Source organism: Cicer arietinum, chromosome 1, assembly GCF_000331145.2.
Source record: "Cicer arietinum cultivar CDC Frontier isolate Library 1 chromosome 1, Cicar.CDCFrontier_v2.0, whole genome shotgun sequence".
In the NCBI taxonomy this organism is placed as follows: Eukaryota; Viridiplantae; Streptophyta; class Magnoliopsida; order Fabales; family Fabaceae; genus Cicer; species Cicer arietinum.
In genome coordinates, this window is record NC_021160.2 from 33,482,766 (window position 1) to 33,500,790 (window position 18,025).

Consider the following 18,025-nt stretch of genomic DNA (forward strand, 5'->3'; position numbering starts at 1 on the left):
AAACCCGATAATCATACTTCAATCGACAAATATCCCATATGGACATGTGAAAGTAGTCTTTTCTTGATTCACTTGTGATGCAAGAATATAGTTGTAACTAGAATACCCGTCCAATCAGCAATAAAAATCATGACCTACCAACCTCTATAGCATTTGATCGATGAAAGGAAATTGAAAGTGATATTTCCTTGTAGCACTATTTAGCCTTTTGTAATCAATGCAAACTCTCCATTTGGTGATCGTCCGAGTCGAGATTAATTCATTCTTGTCATTCATAATCATAGTGATCTTGCCCTTTTTAGGAACAACTTGGACGAGACTCACCCAACTACTATTCAAAATGGGATAAACGAGGTTGGCTTCAAGGAGCTTGACAACTTCTTTTTTGATCACTTCCTTCATAGCTAGATTCAACCATCAATGAGGTTGAACCACTTGTATTGATCTTCTTCCATAAAAAAAATGTGCATGCAAAAATAAGGGCTTATGCCTTTCAAATTTTCAATGGACTAACCAATGGTACCTCTGCGCCCTCTCAAAATTCTCAATAACGTATTTTTTTGTTGTAATTGGCTTAAATGAGAGTTAATAATAGCATGATAAATATTACATTCACCAAGAAATAAATATTTCAAATGAGGTGGAAATTTCTTGAGCTTAACCACTAGTGTTTCGTCACTTTTTCCATGGTGTCATCTTCCTTAACTGTCAACACCTCCCACTTTCGAGGTGCATGAGGAGAATAAGAATGTTAAGCATCTAACATAGAAATGGCTTCTTTCACTTTAAGATAAAAATCTCTTCAACTTTCTCTTTTGGAATGATAAGAGCATTCTCAAGAAGCAAAAATGGTGTTTTGTTTTAAAATCCCCTGTCAATGATGGAATCAATAACTTCAATTCAAATACACCCTCATTATCTCTTGGATGCTCCATTGTCACAAAACATTGAATGTAATGGTTTCTTCTTGGACTTTCAATGTCAAAGTTCCATTAGCCACATTTATCAGAGCTTTACCAGCTGCAACAAAATGACTTCCTAAAATAAGTGGAATATTACCATCTTCTTCTTTGTTAAGAACTACAAAATCAATCGGGATTTTTTTTTTGGCAATCTTCACTAAGACATTTTAAACAACACCATACACATGTTTCATTAAATAATCAACAAATTGCAAGGTTATCATGGTGTCTATGACTTGGCCAATTTCGAATTTTTTGTAAATCGAGAGAGACATGATACTACAACTTATTCCAATATCACATAAGGCATTCCCAACAGTTAAAACTCCAATAGTGCAGGGAACAGAGAATCTTCTAGGATCCTTAAGCTTGGGTGGAAGCTTTCTTTGTAGAATTGCACTACACACCTCAACGAGCATAATGGTCTCCTTATCACCAATTATCCTTCTTTTAGACAAAATATATTTTATAAATCTAACATATATGGACATTTGTTAAAGTGTTTTGGCAAAAGGGATTTTGAAATGGAGTTTCTTGAACACATCCAAAAATTTACCAATATGTTTCTCATCCTACTCTTTCTTTAACCTTTGAGGATATAGTAATTTGATAATTGAATTGGGTGACTTTCCCTTTTCTTGCACATTAGACTCTTCTAGTACCTTGGGAGGCTCACTCTTTACTATGGATGTTTCACTACTTGGATTGACAACAACTACTTTCTTTTTTTCTATTGAAGGCTTAATTACTCTTTTGCTTTGAGTTGTAAGAGCATTCACAGACTCGTTAGCATAGTGATATCATCACTAGGAAGAGAACTAGGAGTCCGTAGTGCTTTGCTTAGCTATTTGGCCCACTTGAGTTTCTAAATTTCTAATAGATGCCTCTTGATTTTTAAAGCTAGCTTATTGAATCTTGAAACTAGCATGTGTCACCTCCATAAATGAAGATGTTTGCGTAGCCATTTTCTCAATAGATATCACCCAATCAATTTTTTCCTCCGGAGCTGGTGGTTGATTTGAAGAATCTTCTTGGTAACCATCTTGTTGCCATTGAAAACAAATTTGGTTTTGGTGTTTCAAAGAAAATTTTGGGTGATTCCTCAACTTGGATTGTAAGTATTAGAGTATGGATTATTCCATGCTTTGGGAATTTTTCCATGAAATTCACTTACTCTTCCAATTCACCTGTAGGGTTACACTCTCCATTAACATGTCCTTCACCACAAAAGTCACACCTTAACATTTGTTGGAGATGTAAGAGTAGTTTTAAGCGCTTCAAGTTGCTTAGTAAGGTTGTTTATTTGCATAGACAATACTTTTGAATTTTCTAAAAAATCACTATCAATATCCAACTCAAGAATTCCTTTCTTCAAAGAACCCCAATCATTCAACACACAATATTCATTTCAAGTCATATTTTCAATCAATTCTCGGACATCTTCTTTTGATTTTGAACACGAAGACCGTCCTATAGATGCACCAAGTAACATTCTGGTTTGAGGTCTTAACCCATGACAAAGTGTTTGCATCTGAGGTAATTCATCAAAACCATGCCCAAGACATCTCTTCAGAAGTACTTGTATCTCTCCCAAGCATCACATAAAGACTCAGCATCTTGTTGTTCAAAGCTTGTGATTTTTTCTCTCTTTTTATTTATTTATAAATTATGAGATGGGAAAAAGCAATTCAAAAATTGGTCTTCTAGATCATTCCAAGTATTATTTGTCTCATATGTAATGGAGGAAAGCCAATCTCTTTGCCACAAGTTTCATAGAAGTTAATGAGATGGTTATTTGAATTTTCACTTTTAGCAGCTGAGAATTGGAATGTTTTGAGGGCCCTTAGCACATATGAATTTATTGAGAAATGTACCATGCACCCTCTCACTTTAACTTCTCACCCCCCATTTCAAATGAAAATACCATTTTGTCCATTAAAAAAATTAACCACTCCATTATTCACTTTATTTTTCGAAACTTCCAAAATTTTCAAACTTTTGAAATATAAAAACGTGAACTTTTTGACATTTTAGAAACTTTTGATAAACAGGAAAATTTCGAAACGTAATTTTTTCCGAATATTTTGATATTTTCAAAACTTTTGATAAATCTAAAACTTTCGAAATGTATTTTTCCAGAATTGATCAAAAATTTTGAAATTTTTGATTAATTTGAAAGTTTCGAAACTTCTGAAATAGAGAAAATTTTAGAATTTTCGAAACTTTCGAACAATTCAAAACTTTCGAAATAGGAAAATTTCGAAAATTTTTAGATTTGAAAACTTTCAAAATTTTTCAGATTTAGAAATATTCGAAACTTTCCAAATTTTCGAAATGTAATCATCATTTCGAAAATTGGAAACTTCCGAAAAATATCAAAAAATTTAGAGTTTTCTATTTCGAAAGTTTTAAATATTTTGAAAGTTTCGAAAATTTTGAAAATTGCCTCGAATTTTTCAAAACTTTCGAATATTTTAAAATTTTATTTAATTAAAAGGATAAAATTGTATTTCTATAAAAATAGTGTGGGAAGTTAAATAGGGGGTACATGGTATATTTCTCGGATTTATTTCAAAAGCAACTTGGTTTGCTGGTTGAAATCCATGTGTCATTTGCCCAATATATATTATTTCTTCTACTAAAGTCACCTAGAGTACAATGTGGTGGCGGAACATTTTCCATCTCTATTATCCTAGTGGGAATTCAGTGTTAGTCTCTTTTGCACGTATTTGATTTTATTATTTGTTTCTTCCTTCACTGGCCCTATCTCTCACTTTCTTTAGATAAACTTTTGCAGTCTTTTGGATTTCTAGATCAAAGAGAAGATCACATGAGGTCTGACCTCACATACAAAGTTAGATATAATAAGTAATTGAGAGATAAAAATAATAAAATAAAAGCAAGAAAGTTTAAGGAAGAAATTCAAAATGTGAATTAATAACAAAATGACAATCCTCAACAACGGCGCCAAAAATATGCCAACGATTTCAGCAAGTGTACTGAATAGTTGCAAATAATATATGGTACCATATGTCGAACTCGGAAATTGTGAATTAATATTAACTCTAAATTACTAGATTGAACAAGGAACCATATTTGTTTGATAATTTGAAATACAATTGTTACAAAAAAAAAAAATAAAATAAATTATGTTTAATAAATAATAGTAAAAGCATTAAAGATGAGCTCTACTTGATTCCATCCTCTAGAGACTAATAAATGAATGAACTCAATACCAATGTTTTATTGAGTTCATTCATTGGTATTGAGACTAATAAGTGTTAATCTGAATTAGGATTAAAATATAAGAGAAAAGAGTCGTTAATCTGAACTAAATCTCAAATCATAATCATAATAATTTTTATCAAAGTCCAATGTTAAAAAATAAGGCTTAAATATATCTTAATTCCAACAATACAAAAGAGAAACATTACACATAGCAACTAGTAAGAACATATAGAAAAACAAGATTAAAGTCTAGATACATTGACGAATTCCACACCAAAATTGTAGCACAAAAATAAGATAAAATATGGACTCGCCAATTGTGTAAATTAATTGTGCAAATATATACAATCCAAAAACAAGTTATAAAGTGTAGGTAAAATATCGTTCCCGCGAGAATTGATTATGTTACCTATTTAAAAGTTTTTCTTGAAAAATGATCTTTTTGTTATAAAATAAAAAGAACACATTTTAGAGTAACAATTAAGGTGATTTTAGGATTAAAATGCTGATTAAAGTAAGAGACCCTTGATCTAATTTCATATGAAAAAGGGTAGTTAAGGATTTAACTTGGTTATAAATCAATTTACATGCGCTTGTATGTTGTAGCTGTTAGAACAAAGTTTGTTTGAAGAACAATGATCCTTAATAATTTTGATGTTAACAAAAATTATTTTGTGAGAACAATTTATTGTGATAATAAATTAAATTAACTGTGGAAACCCTTTTCATGAACTTTAAAGTCTTTACGATGCATTCTTTCGTAAAAAGATAATATAAATAAGAAAATTAAGGCAACGCTCAAAAATATCTATTAAGCTATAACTCACCGTAACAAATGCATTCTTAACACACCTCTACCAAATCTACTGATACAAGCTCATTCTGATGAATCAACGTCTAATAACCTTGGTGTACAAATTGAATGTCTGATAAAGTCAATATTCGAACATCATATGCTCATTATAGTAGACTTATCATCTGACTGATGAAGCACATGACATCCTCTAATAGTGTCATCATTTGGTCTTCCTGCCACTTATATCAAGATACGTTAAATCAATTATGAAGACATATTTGGACAAGCTTTTAATGCTAATTCAAAAGCTTTGAAGATTTGATACAAGTTACTAATTAATATATTGATTTCATGCAATCACAAAAACGGTCAGAAATCCTAATGGACTAAAAGCTTCTCTATAAAAGGATTCATGATCGTCACTAAAACTACAATAAGACAACACAAAAACAGCAAGATAAAAATCCTTGTAGTCATAGATACAAACTCGTGAAAAATTCTTGTATTACCTATAAGTGTTGAGAAACCTAGAATTATTAGAATACCTTCTGAAAGCAATTTTGTAAACACTCTTGTTTGAGAATTTGTCCGAAACCCAATTTAAAACATTGTTGTAACTTGGCTCAGTAGTGGCTTCTGCCCTCAACAACTTGAACATACTAAATTAGAAGGTTGAAGAAGACTTGAACATAGTCAATTTGACTATAAGATCTTCAATGGGCTTGTGATACTATTGGTGAATAGTAGATTAAATTATTTTTTGGTAAGGGATAAAATGTAGTTATCGTGTTGGTGATGAACCAAAATAAACTAACTTGTGTTTCTCTCTTTATCTCTTTACGTATCGTTTTACTTATGCTTGCTTTCAACATTACTATTATTTAATTTGTTTTTAATTAAAATTTTAAAACAAAGCACAATTCAAACCCTCATTTCTTCTGTTTTTCTCTCTATAGTAGCATGATATAACCTTTATGGCACCAAATTCATCTTAGGGGTTTTCCAGCACAATCATCATGATAATTAGTGAATTATTATCATCCCTAGGTTCATACAATACACATCATATCATGTTACACTTTATTTTAGCATATCAACTTCCCAATGGACTTAAATGTTATTCCTAACCATTTAACATTAATATCTTTTTCAAGCATATTAACTTAATCCATATTAAATCAAGTATTTCCATCTTTATCATTTTACAAGCTCAAAAGACTAATAATAAAACCTAATTGACCAGTTTAAGCTTTAAAGATTGGATTAAAATAGTTTGTTTAAGAGAAAGCAAATCACAAATACAACATACTAAAGTGCAAACTTCATATAACCTCATTACTCCTTAACTACATAAAGGTTTAGTTCATATTGAGCTTAAACATAAAAAATAAAAGATGATAAAACATCATGGAGTTCATTACATCACAAATCAATGAAGAAATGAAATATACGAAAGAGGAAATACGATGGCAGCAAACGAAACATACATAAGCAATAGTACAACCTCTTAATAGCTTCAAATCTTCAAGAATAAATGAGAATGACTCAAAAAATGAGTTGATAGATGGATGAAGGTGATGTATTGTAGTGAGGCATAATGAAAAATGGATATTAGGGTTGGTGGAGCAATGAAATTAGGGCTGCAATCTATGTCCCATATTTTTCACACTTTTGTCCATACATAGGACAAATGTAGTACAACTTTTCCCTCTTTTTTAGATTTTTCTCCTTTTTCCAATACTAGTTCCTTTGGCCCATTATCCAAAAAGCAAGGACACCTCATTAATACAATAATATTGTCATTATTTACTGATAAAATATCTTCAAAATCAAGGACAAAAATTACTCCCAACCGGACCTACAACTATGAACTTCATTAATACTCTACAATAGTGCACCAATGTGTTGCAACAACTTGTAGCATATCTGTAGACTTCTCCATTCATTGTTCCTTGTGCAAATTAACACTTAAAATATTCTAATTCACTAGAAAGACACCAACACTTAACTAACTAGCAAACTACATTTATTTATGCAAATAACCTTTTACATCAACTCAAGAATGTCACAAATTAGAGCTATAAATAGGTGCAATAACTTATAGTTCTAAAGTTTATCAGAATGTAACATTTAGTGGAGTTGCCTCTTGCTTCAAGTTTCAAGTCCGAAACTATTTTAAGCGGTAGGAATTTAACACCCGTAAAATACAGTAACTATGGTAGTACTAAAGTCTTGGATGCTTCAAAACGAGCTGTGAACCCAACTGTCATGTGCCTTATTGATCTCTGTCGAACAACATGAACGTATTCCAGATCAGTTGCTTCACCATCGTTGTATATCGAATGTATCATTTGATGGAACATAGGAAAGAATCTCATTTGGATTGAAGCATATACCAAATATGGAATGAGTGAAGCAACAAGAACAAGGAGAGTATTAAGCCAGTAAGATGGTGCTGGTGCACAAGCTTCAATTAAGACTTTATAAGCAGTGGTTGATAAAGGGTAAATAGTTCCATATGTTAGGAGGAATACATACCAATAAAGAATTCCACCCCAAATGAATATATGTTGTATGTAAGTGAAGTAACTAATGGATAATGCCATTTGGCAATTCACTACCCATACAACACAAGTGTACATTGTAGCACCAAGAATTTCAAGTCCTACTACTTTACCTCCTTTGTGGAATGCTTGATTCTCCATTGCATTGATGCAGAAGAAAAATATTATGGTAGAACTCATTACTCCATTGAATGCCCAACCTAGAATCCTTTTCCAGCTAAATAAGACATTTTGTACACCTTCTTGGTATAATAATGGGAACTGAAAAATTAATACACAAAGAAAAATGACATGAGATTAAGATAATATTGATTACTTTTGTAATCCTTAATATATTAATAGAAGTACAATTTTAAAGTGTATTAATTTTTAAATTTCCTTAAATACCCGTAATTAATTTAAAAACTTAATTTTTACAAAACTTAATTGACGAATGATAAGAGCATTTTTAGAAGATAAATTAATATTAACAACTTTTATGATAGTTCTTCGGGCTGTGTTTTTTTTTTCATGTGTCTCTTAATAAAAAGGACGGTAGAGAAATATTGTCAAACATGTCACTCGTATTAGGATCGAGAGAGGGGTAATCTATCGTAATTTCCTACAAATTCGGAAATTTGTGTGAACCCGCTCCAACTTTGACAGGGAAACCACACCTTGACCGACTAAGGGTGCGGGTTTTTCCAATATTATAAGTTGAGGGTGGGGATGGAGGAGGCAAACCCTGGCCCTGCCCCATTGCCATACTAAGTATACATGAGGAAATGAAATTTCAAACAGAATGTTAAAGCAAAGAAATTGATTTTTCAAAAGGCTACCTTGAGACATAATCTAGGAGAGACATCTTGGTCAAATAGTCCTAAGGCAATTACAGGAAGTGAAGTGAAGAATACATTATATAGTGATAGGAACCAATCATTGTATGCAGCTTGTCCTGAGAATGAGGCATAGATCTCATAGAAGAATATAGTGAAGCCAAAGGCAATATTCTTGTAAAAGAAGTAACAGATCTGCAAATAGAAAATAATTCAACACAGTTTTATTAGTTCAAAGAATGTGTACTGAGAGATTAACTTCAATTGTCACAGTAAAATAGTTGTCATATACTAAATGTAGAAGCTTGTGATGAATAATTGTCATAAACATTGCTGTTTGTAAATAACCAATGTTTGTGTATGAACATATACTAAATGGAGAAGCTTGTGTAGTAGTGTAATATTTGTTACCATTGATGAGATTCTTCTGTAACACCAATGTCCATGCACAAGAAGTAAACGCTCTAGATATCGGAATTGAGCAATTGCAATATCACTAGACATAACTGCCTGGAAATTTAGTGAAATAAAAAAGAAGTGAGAATTTATTAACTAAAAAGACCAAATAATTTGGTTGTAAGAAGCAATAATTTTGATTTACCTGCATTCCTTCAACACCACTGATACCAATCCCAATATCTGCTTCTTGTAGCATTCCAACATCATTTGCACCATCACCAATTGCTAGAGTAGTACAACCTGTTTTAAGTTTTACTAGTCTAGTAACCTACATAATTGTAATAATAGAAATGACTTTAGATATTGGAAATGTGCAAATCACCATAGTAGAAGGCTATCATTGGCCCTTATTTTGCAGTACTAAACTTGAAGTAAAATAAAATTCTGCAGTTTCATTTAAAGTATGTATATGCTGCCGGCCGGGCTTAAGTATGAAAAAGTATACTCACTCCGTCTCATAATAACTATCATTTTAGCAAAAATATATTGTATAAAAGAAATTTTCATTTTCAAAAGTTAAGATAGGCAGTTTACATTGATAATAGAGAAAAAGTTTGATAAAATGAGTTATCTCTTTCTTCTAATTATTACATTTCTTAATACTGTGCAAAAACCTTAAATGACACTCATGGTAAGACGAAGGGAGTAACTATAATGATTAGAAATAAACTTCAGAAACTTGAACTTATAAAAGAGAGCATACAAGTGCTTTTTGCTTCGGAGATGAACGACAGCATATAACCGATGTGCAACCAACGGCAAGTGCAAGAAACAAGTCCTTTATATCATCTTCAAGTGCATATGTGAGAGATTTCCCATCAATTATCAGAACTAATGCCTCAGAGTTTGCATTAGATGTAACTAGTAATTCCTTTCCTTCCCTTAATTTACAAACAACATTTTCCTTAATTGCCTGCATATTCAATCAATTTCCATGGGGTTAGATGTTATATGTTTTATTTTGCAAGTGCTTTCTCCACTCTTTTCATGACTACCTAAAGATTTTAGACTTATTTGTAGTTTTAATCACCCTATTTTTACTAATTTACAAAATTGGTCCCCTATTTTAGAAGTCGACAATTTTAGTCCATTTCTTTGGTTTTTTTAACTAAAAACTGATGATGTGTGATGTTTTAAATAACGTGATATATGATAGACGGTGTAGAATGATTAATACTCATGAAATTGGAATAAAACACCATAAAAACTTAGCTTTCAATTTCAAAAATTTTTCATATTTTTTATTTAACTAATGACATATTGTGTTTTATGGTGCAGCTAAGTTAAAACAAAAGAGGGAAGACAAATTTCTTATTATTTTTGAAACTGAAATAGTACATATATATATACAATGCTACTAGCTATCTAATGAATGCACAGAATAAAGGAAAAATAAATTAGGAAATAAATCAAATCAGAGTGATTTGATTCTTTTCCAAAATACAAATAACTCAACACCCCTCCTCAAGTTGGTACATATACGTCTAGCATGCCCAACTTATTTACAAGAAATTCAAAATTGGGCCTAAACAGACCTTTGGTAAGGATATCAGCAACTTGTTGTGAAGTACAGACAAAAGACATGCAAATAAAACTGCATCTATTTTCTCTTTTATAAAATGTCTATCAATTTCAACATGTTTGGTTCGGTCATGTTGAACAGGATTTTGAGAAATACTAATTGCTGCCTTGTTGTCTAAGATTCTTTGAAGCCATAAGATTTCACAAACACCTTGGGCCATTGCCCTATATTTTGCCTTTGCACCGCTTCTAGCTACTACATTTTGTTTCTTGCTCCTCCAAGTAACTAAGTTTCCCCAAACAAATGTGCAGTAACCAAATGTTGACTTTTTACCCGTGATGGACCCTGCCCAATCTGCGTCTGTAAATACCTCAATGCCTTGTTGATCAGTTTTTTTGGAAAAACAGTCTCCTTATGGGAGAAACTTTTGAGATACCTTAGAATACGGTAAACAACCTCTAAATGTTCTTTGTGAGGTGAGAGCATAAGCTGACTCACTAAGCTAACAAAAAATGCTATATCTGAATGAGTATGAGATAGATAAATTAGTCTTCCTACTAATCTTTGACATGGAGATGTATCCACGGGATAACCACTACCATCACTACCAATTTTCTGATTAGGATCTATTAGAGTATCAGATGGTCTACAACCAATCATCCCAGTTTCTTTTAGAAGATCTAAAATATATTTATGATGTGATACAACAATCCCTTTAATTTCAAACTCAGCAGCAATAGATGCCTTCAAATTTTTATTTCATTATAGCCATTTTACCTTCGGAAGAATGTTTCACAAACATGGTGTGATCGCTTTGACACTGAGAATATCCATGCTTCTTAACAAATTGGGTGGATCTTTCGAACCAAGCTCGAGGTGACTGTTTCAAGCCATAAAGAGACTTCTGAAGCTTGCAGACCTTTTGGTTGAATTTAAATTCAAACCCCGGGGGGTGAATCCATATAGATTTCAACCTCTAAATCTCCATTTAAAAACGCATTTTTTACATGTAGCTGCTGTAATGGTCAATCCAAGTTAACGACTAAAGATAAAAGAACTCTAATGGTGTTAAGTTTAGCAACAAGAGAAAAAGTTTATGAGTAATCAATACCATGAGTTTGTGCAAAGCTGTTGGCAACTAGTCTGGTCTTATACCTCTCTACTGATCCATCAGCCTTGTGTTTTATGGTGAACACCGAATTGTAACCCACAGTTTTCTTTACTCTAGGTAGATCCACCTCTTTCCAAGTTTTTATAAGAGCACTCGTCTCCTCTAAGACAACTAATTTCTACTTAGATACCCTTAGAGCTTGTTGTATATCTCTTGGGATCTCTGTTTTTGTTAGTTCACAAGTAAAAGCTCTAAAAGTGGGGGATAATTTGTCATAAGATATAAAGTTAGAGATAGGATATTTTGTACATGCTCTTATCCATCTTCTAACAGCATTGGGTAGACTAGAATCATCAAAGGTAGGTTCTAAAGGGGAAAAATAATTGGGAATAGGTTTAGCAAAGACAAGATTATTATGATAAGAATTTTTAGAATTTTGAAAGGGTACAACAGAATTAGAAAGACTCTTACCTGTTGGATCCTTGGATGTTTGGCAGTGTTGAGGTTCTCTTCTCTGAGGCACTTTTTTCCTTAAGTATATGCGGTCAAAGGGTTGGATACCTTTGTTACCAATTTCAACTCTCATTCTCAACTTCTAGTTCTGTCAAGACATTTTCTTGAATATCATGTTCATGGCTTTCTTGACTAGATTCACCAAGGAATTTTGTTTTGTTACTTTCCTCAACTTCTAGTATTTTCAAATAGGATTATGTTATGCTATTTTTCTCGCAATATGTTTTTTTGCCAAATTGTTTAGAAAATTCATATTTTCAATTTTTAAATATTGAACATCATCTTCTTCTATTATCCCCCCTTGAAGATGATTACCAAAAAAAAAAAAGGAGTTTTTTTTCAAAGAAAGTTGCATCCGTAGTCACAAAAATCTTTTTGGAAATAGGTTCAAAACATTTGTATCCTTTTTGATTGGATGCATAGAAAATAAAAACACATTTTCTTGCTCTAGGCTCAAGTTTTCCTTGATTCGGATCATGAATATGAACAAAAACAATACATCCAAATATCTTTAGGGGTAGAGTGTATGAAAGTTTATTATTAGGAAATAGACTTGAGAAAACATCAAATGGAGTTTTGTAATTTAAAATTTTGGTAGGCATCCTATTTATCAAATATGTTCTAGTGAGAATTGCTTCTCCCCAAACTACTTTGGAGCCTTATTTTGAAACAACAATGCCCTAGCAATTTAAAGGAGATGTTTATTTTTTCGTTCAACAACTCCATTTTGTTGTGGAGTATCCACACATGAACTTTGATGAATGATACCTTATTGTAGGAAAAACTCATTTAAGTGTTTATTAAAATATTCCCTTCCATTATCACTACGGAGAATTTTGATTTTTACTTGAAATTGGGTCAAAATCATTTGAAAAAAACTTTTGAAGATACTTTCAACTTCAGATTTTGTTTTCATTAAGTAAATCCAAGTTAATCGAGTGTGATCATCTATGAAGGTAATAAACCATCTTCTTCTATTAGGAGTAGGGTCTCTACAGGGTCCCCAAACATCACTACGAATTAATGTGAATGGACTAGATGGTTTATGTGCTTGAGGAGAATAAGAAGAATGATGATGCTTTGCAAATTGGCAAACTTCACAGAAAAGCTAATCTGGGTTTTTATTCTTAAAATACTCGGGAAATAAGTGCTTCAAATACAAAAAAATTGTGTGTCCTAACCTATAATGCCATAACATTATTTCTTCATTATTATGAACCAAAACTGAGTTGAGACAATTACTATGAAATTCCTCTTTTAGATCAGCCTCATCATCGATGATATAGAGACCATTAACCTCTTTAACACTGCCAGTAATCCTCCCCGATTTCAACTCCTGAAATTGACAATTATCTGGGTTAAAAATAGCCAAATAGTTAAGATCTTGGGTTAATTTGCTTATGGACAACAAGTTACATGACAAATTTGGAACATGAAGAACATTGTGAAGAGTTAGAGTTTTAGGAATAGGGATAGCATCAACTCCAGCTATGGTGGAAAAAGTACCATCATCTATCTTTACCTTTTTATGACCTGCACAACTATAAGTGGAAAACAATTTTCAACAAACTGTCATATGGTCAGTGGCTCTAGAATTGATGATCCATGGAGTTTTTGAATTTGGTTAAGAACTTAAAAAAACAGAAGACAAAAAGAGATACCTTTTTGAGCAAGATAGGATGAAGAAGTAACTAACATAGAGGTAAAGAGCTTATACAGGTGACCTTCTCGCCCCCCCCCCCCCCCCCCCCCCCCCCCCCCCCCCCCTAACCACTCCGTTGGAAATAGCGAGTTTTTGCCTTCCGTGGGATTCGAGCCCGGTACCTAGGGGATAAGTACCGCCTCCACACGAGAAGGTCGTGAGGTAGCACCGCCGGTAACGGTAATTGCCGGGGTGTTACAGGAGATGTCTCAAAGTTGACTTTATTCTCCACATTTTCTCCATTTGCAGCTTGGAAGGCCCTACCCTCTCCATTTGGCTTCTTATTCTAGTTGGGTGATTTTCCATTCAGTTTCCAACAAGTTTCCTTAGTGTGCCATGATCGTCTACAATGATCACACCAAGGTCGTTTTTTCTTTTCTCCATTTGCTTCGTATCCTTTGCAGCCATAGCAGAACTCTCAATTTCTTGCACCCTTGTACTATCAGAGTTTTGCAGCATAATTCGAACTTCATCAAGTTCTGGATCGAGTCCTGCTAGAAACATATAAACCCTATCATTTTCTTCTCTTTTCTTAAATCTGTTTGCATCTTTGAAATTCTCCCAATCATCCTCATAACATTGGTCAAACTCCTGCCAAAGGACAACCAAGAGATTAAAGAATGGTGCGACATCTTTGTCTCATTGTTTGGACTGCGACAAACGAGTCTTAAGTTCATAAATCTGTGAGGAGTTATCCAAGTCAGAATAGCGATCGCGTACAGCTTCCCACACTTATTTTTTAGTGGAATGAATAGGTAGCACTTCCCAATGGACGATTCCATTGAGTAAATTAGCCACCAACTGATTAGGAAGTTCTCTGACTTCCATTTTTGGTAGGCTGGATCAGTCTTCTCTAGTTGAGGAGTGTCTCCAACCAAGTAGCCTAATTTTCCCTTGCAATCAAGAGCTAACTTCACAGTCTGGGCTCATTCAACATAGTTTCTGTCATTCAGCTTTTGGATTAGAAGCTGTAAACCAAAGTTTATGGAAAGTGGATCATTTGTGGTAGAGGTTGACATGATTTTAGGGTCACCAGAATTTTTTTTTCTGGTATTGTAGTAGTGGAGGAATAATTTTTTACAGTTTCTTGTGAGGACATGGTCAATTGCCACAGGATCGAGTCCATGTGTTTTAGGGTGAAGCTATGTTAAAACAAAAGAGGGAAGAAAAATTTCTTATTATTCTTGAAACTGAAAAAGTACACACACACATATATATAATGCTTCCAGCTATCTAATGAATGCGGAGAATAAAATAAAAATAAGTTAGGACATAAATCAAATCAGAGTGATTTGATTCTTTCCCGAAATACAAATAAAATTAAATAAAAAATCAACTAATAAACACAATCATATAGATCTTATTGCTACATGTGAACACATATGAATAATTAATGCATCTAGATGATTCTATATCATAGAATTGTATGTCATGTCACTAAATATGTCAAATCGTTATTTTTTAGTTCAAAAATATGAGGGAGGGACCAAAATTGTCAACTTTTAAAATAGGGGACCAATTCCATGAATTGGTAATAATAGAGGGACCAAAATTAAAATTAAGCCTTTTATTTATGACATAATGATATATTTACAATGTTTCTAGCAATTACCTCATCAGCAGCAGACTTGTTTTCCACTTTCTCAAGAGATTTGGTTTCTACAGTGTCTGAACTAATTTTAATTTGCTTCATTCCTTGCCTTAGCAAACTACAAGCAAACCTAAGGTCACACAAAAATCATCAAATCAGTAATCATATTATTAGGCAAATTCTAATATGGACCACGGTCTACCATGGACCAATAGTTGAAAAATGTTCAAAATTCCAACGATTACAGATGTCATCTCTTAGAAGTAAACGTAAATGGTCATCTATATTTCCATGACTGAGATAGTTTCTTAAATGATACCAGTTTGATAAAAATAAGGGGAAAGAATATGTAGCTTGTATTCAATCGACATCAATCAAGTTACCGTCTTTCATATAGACGAGGAGAGTCATTAACTTTTGAAGAGTATGGCCGACCGTCGTTAAATTTCCGATGATTTGTAAGTACTAGTTCGCGGTGGACCACATATGTTTAGGGCTCACCCATATTATTATCACAAAGGATTTGAAAATCTATTGATATAGTTTGAACTTACCCAACATTGATTGCTGTCTCCATTTTATCACCAGTCAAAACCCATAACTTAATTCCTGCTTGTGCTAGCTTGTCAATACATTCAGGAACCTATATGAAAAAAACAGATTAATAAGTGTTCAATGATGAGGTTGTTCAAGCTCATATAAACAATCCACAGCCTGAGAACCTTGACAATATGCGCCACAAATGCAACTTCAATACTAAGAGCACAGCTAAAAATGTATTGCAATTTCTTATGACAGCATAAGACATGGCTAATTTCAAAATTCAAATTATACAAATACCAACTTGAAAAAAATTTAAAAGCAGTATTTTTTTTTTTCCTCTAGAGACAGAAGGAAAACTACTATTTGTATCATACCCCTTTTTGAAGTACGTCTTCAACTGCAGTGGCACCAAGAAGAACTAAATCCTTCTCGATCTTTTCTGATACTTCCTCCACAATCTGCTCCCGATCATCACTTACTAACCTCTTGGCTTCCATCAATTCTTTATTAAAATCGTCGTACTCTTCTTCATCGAGTTTGCGATAGGCAAGTATCAAGGTCCTCAAACCAGCATCAGCATATTCATTAATGTGTTGCTTAGTCTTTTCTTCAAACTCCCTTCCATTCTTTGCAAGTCTTTCAAACATGACACTGATTTTGAAAACCACCCACAAAAAATAAACAGTTCAATATTTCAAACATCCAAACCCGATTCAAAATGATAATCGTGCACTATACATCTATAAGTAATGAACAAATTTGCAAACCTGTCAGCACCTTTGCTAAGCAGTAGTAGTTTCCCCTCCTCATCTCTTACAATAACAGACATTCGTTTTCTTGAACTACTAAACTCTAATATATTTAAAAGTTTATAGCACCTGAAAAAGTGACATATATTCACTTTTTAATGCAAAACACAGGTTTTAACTGCTGATAAATGTTAAGATATTGAAAACCAAGATTACATATATATAAGAACAAAAACCATACTTTCTAATTGTCCTGCCTGATATATAATGGAACTCGTGCAGCGAAATAGTTGTCTGAGTCCTTTCGTAAAACTCGAATCCAAGTTCTCTGGCTGCAATTACAAAAGCTGCCTCATCAGGTGACTCAGCTTCATATGAAACTTCGCCTGTGTCTTCGTCAACTTCAGGTATCGCTGTATGGCACACAGCCAACAACCGCAGGAAGTTCTGGATTACATTGGCATTGGGTTCCTTGACCCAATTTCCATTCATAATCCTTTCATCTATGAAGTTAAAACCTTTAATGGAAGACTTTGCTTCGGAAATCTCTGCAACATTGCCATCTTCTGTCATATCTTGACTTAAATGTAATCCTTTTCTCCTTGCTAGAGCTCTCTCAACTTCTGTAACACCTCGCCCGTAGGCGATCCCAGCAATCGAACACTTGACAAAGTCCATAGAATTGCAAGTCAATGTTCCTGTTTTATCTGAAAGAATAGTATCAACTTGGCCAAGTTCTTCGTTCAAATTTGAGGTACGAGCGTGTGCAGGCTGATCAGTTTCATCGTAATACATGTGCACGTCGTGGTTGATGAAGATGCTTTGAATAAATTTCACAATTTCAATGGATACATACAAAGAAATTGGAATCAAGTAACTGTACAACATTAGTGCAGTCAAGAAATTCAGCATTGCCGCGATCGGCGCTCTCTTTGGATCGTAGTAGATTGTAGTATCGTCTGGTCTGAGGTACCATCTCTTCATTATTCCATTTTCAAGGTCCTCTCTTGTTTCAAATCCAAATAAAATGGAACCAATAAAAGAAATAAAAAATAAAACTAAGAACAGAAAAAAGATTATCTTGTCCATTCGCTTCTCGATTTTGCTTCTTTTTGATGGAGGATCAGTGGAATTCTGCATAACCTTTGTATCATGGCCAGTAAAAATTGCAACACCATAAATAAAGTCTGTGTTCCTTAGCTTTGAGTCTCTAAGCAGTATCTGCTGAGGTGAAAGAGGATATAGTTGATTTTCAAGTTCAATATTTCCTATGAAAGAATATAGATATGCATTTGGATCTTCACATTTGATGATAGCCTTGAACTTTTGAAAGCTAGAATCTTGTTGAAACTTGGAAGTTTCTTCCAGTGCGTGTTTCAGTTTAAGATTTGTTTCTCCATCAAGATTCATGGTCTCAACATAGCAAATTGAATCTTCATAGTTTGATGAGAGTAGGATGAGATCAGCAGG

The 18,025-nt window shown here is 33.3% G+C and overlaps 1 protein-coding gene and 1 non-coding gene across 2 annotated transcripts in view; one reads left to right on the top strand and one right to left on the bottom strand.

The window, feature by feature from the left end:
• The first annotated feature begins 2,509 nt into the window (after positions 1–2,509).
• LOC113785266 (small nucleolar RNA R71) lies at positions 2,510–2,615 on the top strand. The gene has a single exon (XR_003471406.1). It is a non-coding gene; the product is annotated as a small nucleolar RNA R71 (small nucleolar RNA).
• A 4,153-nt stretch (positions 2,616–6,768) lies between these two features.
• The window catches only part of LOC101507131 (putative phospholipid-transporting ATPase 9), a 13,434-nt gene continuing 2,177 nt past the window's right edge, over positions 6,769–18,025 (bottom strand). The window contains exons 4-13 of the mRNA XM_073364873.1: positions 16,797–18,019; positions 16,574–16,684; positions 16,181–16,457; positions 15,818–15,906; positions 15,285–15,393; positions 9,528–9,737; positions 8,967–9,092; positions 8,777–8,875; positions 8,369–8,560; positions 6,769–7,811 (exon numbers count right to left, since the gene is read on the bottom strand). Of these exons, the coding sequence (XP_073220974.1) occupies positions 7,200–7,811; positions 8,369–8,560; positions 8,777–8,875; positions 8,967–9,092; positions 9,528–9,737; positions 15,285–15,393; positions 15,818–15,906; positions 16,181–16,457; positions 16,574–16,684; positions 16,797–18,019 (3,048 nt within the window). The 3' untranslated portion in view covers positions 6,769–7,199. The remainder of the gene's footprint in view (positions 7,812–8,368; positions 8,561–8,776; positions 8,876–8,966; positions 9,093–9,527; positions 9,738–15,284; positions 15,394–15,817; positions 15,907–16,180; positions 16,458–16,573; positions 16,685–16,796; positions 18,020–18,025) is intronic.